This window comes from Nothoprocta perdicaria, unplaced genomic scaffold (genome assembly GCF_003342845.1).
Source record: "Nothoprocta perdicaria isolate Ctin4 unplaced genomic scaffold, notPer1 scaffold_162, whole genome shotgun sequence".
NCBI classification, from domain to species: domain Eukaryota; kingdom Metazoa; phylum Chordata; class Aves; order Tinamiformes; family Tinamidae; genus Nothoprocta; species Nothoprocta perdicaria.
In genome coordinates, this window is record NW_020454783.1 from 1610141 (window position 1) to 1619767 (window position 9627).

Here is a 9627-nt window from a genome sequence, read left to right on the forward strand (position 1 = left end):
CGAAGCCGCTAAGTGTGTCCCTGCCGGCTCCCTTCCTGCGCGGCCCACCCGGGGCGGGACTGCAATTCCCGGCAGCGCCGTGCGGCAGCGCCGCCGGCCCGGCCGCCCCGCCCCCGCGCCCTCCCCGTGCCGCGCTGGCTCACGGCCCTTGTAGTCCCCGCCGCGCTGCCAGCCCGGCCGGCCCCTGCGCAGGGGACTACAACTCCCGAGCGCCCGYGCGGCGCCGCGCCTGCGCGCCGGCGTCGGAGCGAGGCCGTTGCGTTGCGGGCAACGGCTCAGGCAGCGGAGAGGCAGTAAGCGGCGGCTTCCGCGTTGGCCGGGGGTGGCGGCCGGGGAGGGGCGCGCGGCGGCGTTGCCGTTAGCGGGCGATGAGCGTGTGAGGGCGGCGCGGGGCGMGGCGGAGCGCGGCGCGATGTCCCAGCCTCAGCAGCAGCCGCAGCCGCCGCCGCCGCCACCGCCGTCTCCGCAGCAGCAGCAGCAGCCGCCGCCGCCGGGCGCCGCCAAGAAGCGGGACCGCCGCATCTTCTCGGGCACCTGCCCCGACCCCAAATGCCAGGCGCGCCTCTTCTTCCCGGCCCACGGGCCGCAGGGCGGCGGCAGCATCGAGTGCACGGACTGCGGGCAGCGGCACGAGCAGCGGCAGCTCCTGGCCGTCGAGGAGGTCACCGACCCCGACCTGGTGCTGCACAACCTGCTGCGCAGCGCCCTGCTCGGCGTGAGCGGCGCCGGGCCCCCGCGCAGGAGCACCGAGCTCGTCAAAGTCATGGGCCTCTCCAACTACCACTGCAAGCTGCTGGCGCCCATCCTGGCCCGCTACGGCATGGATAAGCAGACGGGCAAAGCCAAGCTCCTCACGGAGATGAACCAGGGCGACATCTTCGACTGCTCCCTCCTGGGCGACCGTGCCTTCCTCATCGAGCCCGAGCACGTGGAAACCATCGGGTACGGCAAGGACCGCTCCGGCAGCCTCATCTACCTGCACGACACCCTGGAGGACATCAAGAAGGCCAACAACAGCCAGGAGTGCCTCATTCCCGTGCACGTGGATGGCGACGGCCACTGCCTGGTGCACGCGGTCTCRCGGGCGCTCGTCGGCCGCGAGCTCTTCTGGCACGCGCTGCGAGAGAACCTCAAGAAGCATTTTGAGGAGAATCTGAGCCACTACAAGGCCCTCTTCCACGATTTTATTGATGCAGCGGAGTGGGAGGACATCATCAACGAATGCGACCCCTTGTTTGTTCCCCCAGAAGGGGTGCCAATGGGCCTGAGAAACATTCACATCTTTGGGCTGGCCAACGTGCTCCACCGGCCCATCATCCTGCTGGATTCGCTGAGCGGCATGCGGAGCTCCGGAGATTATTCAGCGACATTCCTTCCTGGGCTGATACCCCTCGAAAAATGCATGGGGAAGGACGGCATGCTGAACAAACCCATCTGCATTGCGTGGAGTAGCTCGGGACGAAACCATTATATTCCCCTAGTTGGAATAAAAGGTGCTGCTTTACCGAAACTGCCTAGGAAGCTGCTCCCTAAAGCCTGGGGAGTCCCTCAGGACCTCATCAAAAAGTACATCAAGTTAGAAGACGATGGTGGCTGTGTCATTGGAGGAGACAGAAGCCTGCAAGATAAGTACCTCATGAGGCTTGTTGCTGCAATGGAGGAGGTTTTCATGAGCAAACACGGCATTCACCCCAGTCTTGTGGCCGACGTGCATCAGTATTTCTACAGAAGGACTGGGGTGATAGGGGTTCAACCTGAAGAAGTAACTGCGGCCGCCAAGAAGGCGGTGACGGACAACCGCCTGCATAGGTGTCTCATCTGCGGCGCCCTGTCGGAGCACCACGTCCCTCCAGAGTGGCTGGCCCCCGGGGGAAAGCTCTACAATCTGGCAAAAAGTACCCACGGCCAGCTAAGGCCTGACAAAAACTACAGTTTTCCCTTGAACAGCCTGGTGTGCTCCTACAACCCTGCGAAGGACGTGCTGGTACCAGACTACAGCCTGAGCAGCTTGACTGCTTGTAACTGGTGTCACGGTAACCTGGTGCGTCGCGTCAGAGAAGACGGATCTGTCTTGTATTTGGATGGAGACAGAACTAACACGAGATCTACAGGTGGCAAATGTGGCTGTGGGTTCAAACACTACTGGGAAGGTAAAGAGTACGATAATCTCCCTGAAGCTTTTCCCATAACTCTGGAGTGGGGCGGAAGAGTGGTGAGAGAGACAGTCTATTGGTTCCAGTATGAGAGCGATGCGTCGCTGAACAGCAACGTGTACGACGTTGCAATGAAACTGGTGACCAAGCACTTCCCGGGGGAGTTCGGCAGCGAGATTCTCGTTCAGAAAGTCGTCAACACAATATTGCACCAAACTGCCAAAAAGAACCCCGACGATTACACCCCTGTAAATATCGATGGGGCCCACGCGCGTAGAGCCGACGACGTGCMGCAGGGGCAAGAGCTGGAGGCGCAGCTTCCAACCAAAATTATTCTCACTGGGCAGAAGACAAAAACTTTGCACAAGGAGGAGTTAAATATGAGTAAAACTGAAAGAACTATTCAGCAGAACATAGCAGAGCAGGCTTCTGTAATGCAGAAACGGAAAAGTGAAAAATTAAAACAAGATCACAAGGGGCAGCCTAGGACTGTTTCTCCTGGGGCTGGGCGAGACGGGCCGTCATCTGCCCCTGCTACCCCAACAAAAACCCCTTATTCTCCAACTTCTACAAAGGAAAAGAAAATTCGGATAACAACAAATGATGGGAGGCAGTCAATGCTTACCCTGAAGTGCACGACCACATACTTGGAACTACAGGAAAGCATAGCTAAAGAATTTAACATTCCTCCATATTTGCAGTGCATTCGCTATGGCTTTCCTCCGAAAGAGCTTCTGCCCCCCAAAGAAGGCATGGAAAATGAACCTGTTCCTTTGCAGCACGGTGACAGAATTGCTGTAGAAATCCTGAAAGGCAAAGAAGAGGGCAGCCAGGCCACGTCGGCGCGCTCGGGCCACGCCGCGAAACACGACGACGCTGCTGTGACCAGTAAGATCTCCTCGAAGGAGCTGCAAGAGCAAGTCGATAAGGAGATGTATTCTCTGTGTCTTCTAGCAACACTGATGGGTAAGGATAATTTCGTGTTGTATTTTTAAATTATCTATTTTAAGTAGAAGATACAATCTTAAAAAAATGTAGTTAGGTACATCTCATTTCTTTGCCTTAAACATAGCAAAGGTTAGCTTCAGTATTCCTCTGTTAGAGCAGGCAACAATTCACGGGTGAATTGCTGTATTTGTGCCTTTTTAAATGTGCGCATGAGATTTTTGCTCTTTCATTTCCATGAAGGCCTCTCTGCAATAATTTCTCTCGGGAGTTTTTGCATCAACCTCTTCCCTCTCTGTCTGTTCATTATTTGTTTCTGCAGCCTGCCATCAAGCTCACATCTGATGTGTGTGTGAGCTGTGAGCTCCCGCGCTTTCTGCCTGTCCCTCCAGTTACAGGACATGCATTCTGCGCGGGCCTGAGAAGGGCATCCCCCTTCTCACCAGGTCTCAGCAAAGACCAGGTCTTTTTAAGACCCTGTGAAGAAGAGTATTTTAGAATAAACGCAGAGGAGAAACTGAAAGAAGCTACAACATACCTGAATCCCAAGCATAACACAGGTTGTAAATGGTCATGTAAATCTGAAGTGTTGTTACTAATTCAAGAAGAGACTTTTCCCAGCTGCTTTGTGTTTTATTGCCTTTGCTTTTTTATTTTCCTGTTTGGATACGGGAGACTTGGGCCTGCATTTGTACTCCAGGGTCTTTGGATAACTAAATGCATTAATCTGGTGACTGTCAAACGATAGCTTTTCCTGTGCTTTTGTTTGTTTGTTTGTTTCCTAGAATTTGTCAGTGTGCTACCCTGAAATCATCTTTTCTTAGTCATTAAGTTTCACAATTCTTACTGCTTACTCATAGAAGGCAGGGCCCTAATTATGATAGAGCTAATTGATATAATATGTTTGTATCTGGCTCTATGAGCAAGTCGAATGGTAATGCTTAGAGATTTTTGTGGGAGTTCTCAGTTTTGCCTGAGGGATTTGGTAGGATAAAGCACGTGATTTCTAGAAACACAACAATTACATAATTGCAGAATGATTTACCAGAGGTTCATAATGCAGAACTTGGATTTTTCTCCAGGCCTGATTGTTTACTCCCATATCTCTTGCAAGATAGCACGCTGAAGCACTGGCCACCTCATCACACTGGCATTTATGCTACAGTCCAAAAGTTTAAGGAAAGGTTTGGTTTAAAAGTTCTCTTAATTTTAAAATGAAAACTAATAGAGTTTTCTCCTGTTTTCTGTTTTCAGGACTGTTCTTGAAATATGGTTACTGACTTAAAACAATCATACAAAAACAAACAAAAAACCCTTGAAGTTGAAGAGCTTTAAAAGTATTTTGGTGATTTCAGCATTAAAGTTCCTAAGGTTTTCAAGTACTTACAAATCCTGAGCTCATCCAGTATTCAAGAATCAGTTTGTGTTTTGACTCTCATTGTTAGGAGATGCTACTTTTGAAGCACAGGTTAAAAGAGAATTTACCTCACCCTTCTCTGACTGTACCTGTTTTGCATTACTAATAGAAGTAAGCTATGGCTAAACCAACCAGTTACAACAAATTATGCAGCCACGGAATAAAATGCTAGTCTTACATAGTCACTTTTCTCATCAGGGCTGTATTTTCCTTTTAAGATGCTTGAGGAAAAAACTCCAGGCAGTTGACTACTTGCAGTTGTCAGTGGAGAAATAAGTTTTAAGAAACTGAGTAAATCTTTGCAGTTTCTCTGGAGGCTGTTGAAAATAGAAGAATGGTAAGGGATCAGGCTGCCTCGAGGTGCTATGTGTAACCCTGGAAAAAAAAAATGGTTTCTTAACTGCATTTCATTACCGTTAAAACACAGATTTGCAAAGTTTTGAGAGTCTTTTATCCTGCATGCACTTGCTGTAACTTTAAATACTCTGTTAACAATGCCAGAATGTGTGGAGGAAAGATGCTGCCTGGACCAGGCAAGATTTCTTTTTTTATAAGCATAGTGGCAGTTTGTTTTGGAAGATGTATAGCTGCTCCTTCCGGGTGCTTGAAAGCCTCTTTCATAACAGGGCTCCTGCAGATTGAACTTACTCTCCTTTCATATTTCAGTTAATAGAATTTGTCTGTTCTAGTTATCTCAGTAAGTCAACTCAGTGACATATGATACCATGGTCTTCAGTTTTTAAATATATATACATATATATATATAATGTGAGCCTTGTCGAATCAGATACTGTAATCTCTGGCCTGCTTAATGTATTATGTGAAACTTTTATGAAAGTTTTCTCCCTTTATTTTTTTTTTCCTTAAAATACAGGCTTATATAAGGAAATGTTTAAAAAATATTTTTACATTATCTTAATTAAAACATTTTTTAAAACTGACTTAATTACACTAACGCAAAAAAAATCCCACTTTGGCTACTTGTACTTTGGCTACAAGTATGAACCTGCTTTAAGATAATTTTGCATCAGTGAATTTGTCAGTACACCTGAGATCAAAATAGCCACGTTTAAATTTAATATATCAGTTGATACTACAAATACTACATATAATCTGACACTACATACAGTCTGACTAGATTATCACGTCATTTGGCTTGTGACCCATAAATGCCTTATTCCTATCCTAGGAAAATKAAACAATAATAAAACCCAAGGGGGAACAAAAATGCCTAAGTTTCAAAGACAGTTTAGTTGAATCCTGCACACTAGCTGCTCCCGCCGGGGAATGTCCCGTTGTAGCTGTTTTTCCCGTGGTGTCCCAGTGTGAGAGCTCCTTATCAAAACTGCGTAGTCTGTGTTAATTCCAGCGGCTGATGCTTTTGTTCGGTAAGCCCTTCTCTCCATACTTTTCTGTTACCGTGTCATCCTTGTTAGTGTGGCACAAAAGGCTGTCTAAACAAAGATGCTGCTCTGGTTCAGGGCTTGAAACATCCTGCCTGCAGCAACAGGGAATCTTCCCATAGAGAATTCCATGGAGAATGCCGTTAACCTGGGAAACGGCGCTTTTCTAAATGTGGTGCCTCTCCTGTGGGAGGGAAGGGAACCCTTTGGATACGAATGGACTCTTAAATGCAGCACTCTAGGAGTCTGGAATTAGCATGGCAGTTACCTGGATTCCTGTGGACATGATTAAAGCATCAGGGAGCCTAAGTGGGGCCAGTGGGAGCTGGAGAGGAGCTTCTGATTTAGTAGCAAGGGTAAAGTCAAAAGATGAGACTTCCTTCTTCAGGAGATCAGGGGAGAAAAGGAAAGCTGGTAGAAGCTGGTTTGTTATCTGGGCGTCCTCCCTAGAAAGCGAGTCGTTGTTGACAGACAGCAGTCTGTCACCGTGGTGCTTGGCCCCTTCTGTGAACGCCGYCTGTGAGGGACCGGAATGAACCAGAACATCGGCTTTGATGGGGACGTTAAAATGAATCAGATCTCGCAGGTCTCCTCTCCTGCAATGTCTGAAGGCAAAATCGATGATGCATTGCTCCTTATAGAAAAGCATGAAAAAGTCAAAAAAATATTAAAAAATGAAGTCAGGTATTTCTGTAGAATGGCTGTATAGTTTTTAACTGTTTCCTAAGGGATGTACTGCCTAGCTCTTTAGTTGTAACTTTTGTAGTCAAAAATGCCAGAGAAGTGAACCAGTATGTTTTTTCTTCCAGCTGTTCAGATAAATACATGACAATATTCAGAAAAATACACGATCATGAAAATAAGTAAAAGTAATTTAACAAAATAATTAATGCAGTTTTCTTAATATGTAATTGTTAAAATAGTTGTATGGCATTTATCTACTTTAAGCTGCAGTAAGGCATCAGGGCGGCAGTTTATTTAATCTGGAYTTAATAACGTTTTATCTAGGCCAGCTGATGAAGAATATTTTCTTTTATGCCCTGCCTTACTGTAAATAAACTGTATGCCTTACAATGTTGATAACACCAGTTGTTGAACACTGTTAAGACATTTTATTYTGTATGCAATTTAGGCCTTCAAAATAGCAAAATCTCCTAGCAAAATGAGYATTTTCAGACTGTCTGTTAGTAATGGGAAAAGCATAAAGTCATAAAGGCCTCCTGATAATATCAATTTAGGTAGGGTTGCACCCAGTGTGTCAGCAGAAGGAAATGAAACTCAATAGAACTTGGTGAAAAAACAGAACTGAAACTTAAGACTTTTCTCACAGCTGAAAATGAACTACGATCATGGAGATATGGAGTATGTGATAGGGCTTAAAATGTTAAGCAGCAGAATTAGCTACATTATATATGTATATGTATTTATTATATACAGTCATTGTTTCACTTTACCAGCATGAAATGCCTGATTATTTGTGCTTGTTTTGTAAAGGTGCATTGGAAGTTAAGTTCTTGCTGCTGAGTCTCCTTCTGCCCCCTTGCTTTCCCCAGCTGACTCTTTGCTCTGCCTCACCAGCTCACCCCTTAGCCAGCTGAGTGCATCGTTGACTCCTGCACAGGTTAAGAAGTGGATTTTGGCTGTAGGAACTGCCTATGGAGTATCTTTTGCATTMTTATGTTAGGATTTTAGAGGGACCTAACTCTATTTTAGAGAGGAAGAAAGAATGACAAAAAAGGTATTCTGATTGTAAGCCATTTCATTTGGCAAATCCTTAAACTCAGCTTTTTGGCAGTCTTCTGAAGTTTATGTGTAATCATTTCTACTTTTTGGAACCGTTTCAGATATTTGTGGGCATTTACTGGGATGAAAGTCCCAGAAAGTGGGGGAAGGCAGCATAGGGAGGAGGGATGCAGAGCCCCTTCCAGCCGTTTTTTGTGTGCGTTGCTTAGATCACCTTCACTGTGCACATCATCTCTGTGGTTGATTATACACGGGGAAAAAAGGACTTGCTGCCATTAATAGCATCTATTGTAAAAGATCTACCCTGAACTGCTCCTTTCCCAGAGTGACAGAGCTGCTGAGAATAATGGGAATGGAAAAATGGGAGGCAAAAGTTGTCAAAGGAGCTTTATAGAGATTTGAAGAAAGCTGAAACTTCTGATGCAGGGAGGAGAGTGGGCAATGAAATAAGCCCTGGAGCAGACGGAGTCGGGGGCATGAGGGGACAGGGAGCCTGCAGGGGCCTTTGCCAGCCAGGAACGCTGGATCGGGGCTGGAAGGGCTTTGGGAGCACAAGGTAGTGTGTGCAGAGCTCCCTGGTGTGGGCAGGAGCTGCAGGTACCTCCTGGGATGGGCAGCCAGGACATGTAAGCAGGGCCTTAGGTGCGCAGGATATTCACTCTGTGGAAGCTATTAAAAGTAACTTTTAACTTAAATTTTGCTCTTACAGGTAGCAAATAAAGCTCATACATTACAGTTATCTCTATATGTAGTAAATGCACCCAGTTAATCTGTTTTTTTTCAGTCGATGATTTATGTTGTCCAAGTTTTAATAGGAAATTCGGAGAGCTGTCTGCTGAGATATAATGCCATAAGAAGAGTATGGTGTCTGTTCTCATATTTCCCCTGAATTTTGGACAGAGAGAGGAAAACAACTTTGTTTTTGACAGTTCACATGCCTAATTATTATTTTTGTGTGAGATTGGAACTGCCAGTATTTTTGTCCACAGCTGTATCACATGTCTTTTCCACAAGGCAGGTAAGAGGCATAAAAAGGGGGATCTTGACTCATTTGGCAGGTGCTCTGTTAGGTTGTTTACATCCTGTCATTATAACCCCGGGTTTCTGCTGTCCTTGGTGTWGTCTGGCTACCCGAATCACAGTAGCACGGGCAGCAGCCTGAGCCATGGGCTGACTGTCTGCAGAGACACRGCCTGGGCTCGATAAGGAAGCTTGTGTGGACTGCCTGGCAGAGAAGCAGGAGCCGCAGCTTGGCRCAAGGCGAGCTGGGGACCCTTTGTGCTAAATCATCTAAGATATGTGACCACAGGCTGGGAGATGTCCTGTGGGAAGTTTCTCAAAGGCTCGGGCCCCCATTCCGTTAATTTTTCAATACAAATTTAAGTTCTTAAGTGCATGTGAGACAGGGAGAATTCAACTTTTATTTTAAGGAATTACACTTTCAGATGTTGTTTATTATGTTAAGCTAAGACTCTTTAATGATTGTGTTTGATTTTTACAGGAGAAGATGTTTGGTCTTATGCAAAGGGGCTTCCTCAGTTGTTTCAGCAAGGTGGAGTGTTCTACAGCATAATGAAGAAAACCACAGGTATTTTTTTTGTTTTATTTCTGTTTTGGAATCTTTATAAATCAACGTTGATTCACTCTTACCACAACCATAAATATCTAATTTTATTACCATGATATATTTTTCATTTTCATAATGCTGTTCAGTTTCTTCTGCTCTCTCAGGGCCTTTTCTGGGGCTAGTGGATCAAACTAATTGATTAGATCTTAAATATTTTGTTTCTGAAATAGCCTCTACAGCTATGTGTCTTCATTTAAACTTCTGACCTATACAAACAGCTTCAATAAGTCAAACTTTTTTTTTTTTTTTTTAAGGTCAAAGAGAGTAGATATCATAGGGACTATAGTGGTGGTATATACACTTCACAGCATTAAACTGAAGTTCATGCATCTAGTGTTT

At 46.0% G+C, this 9627-nt stretch overlaps 1 protein-coding gene across 1 annotated transcript in view; it reads left to right on the forward strand.

Annotated features, from left to right (window-relative positions):
- The first annotated feature begins 412 nt into the window (after nucleotides 1-412).
- VCPIP1 (valosin containing protein interacting protein 1) overlaps nucleotides 413-9627 on the forward strand; it is a 15453-nt gene continuing 6238 nt past the window's right edge. Inside the window, exons 1-2 of the mRNA XM_026035584.1 lie at nucleotides 413-3119; nucleotides 9163-9249. Coding sequence (XP_025891369.1) covers nucleotides 413-3119; nucleotides 9163-9249 — 2794 coding nt within the window. The remainder of the gene's footprint in view (nucleotides 3120-9162; nucleotides 9250-9627) is intronic.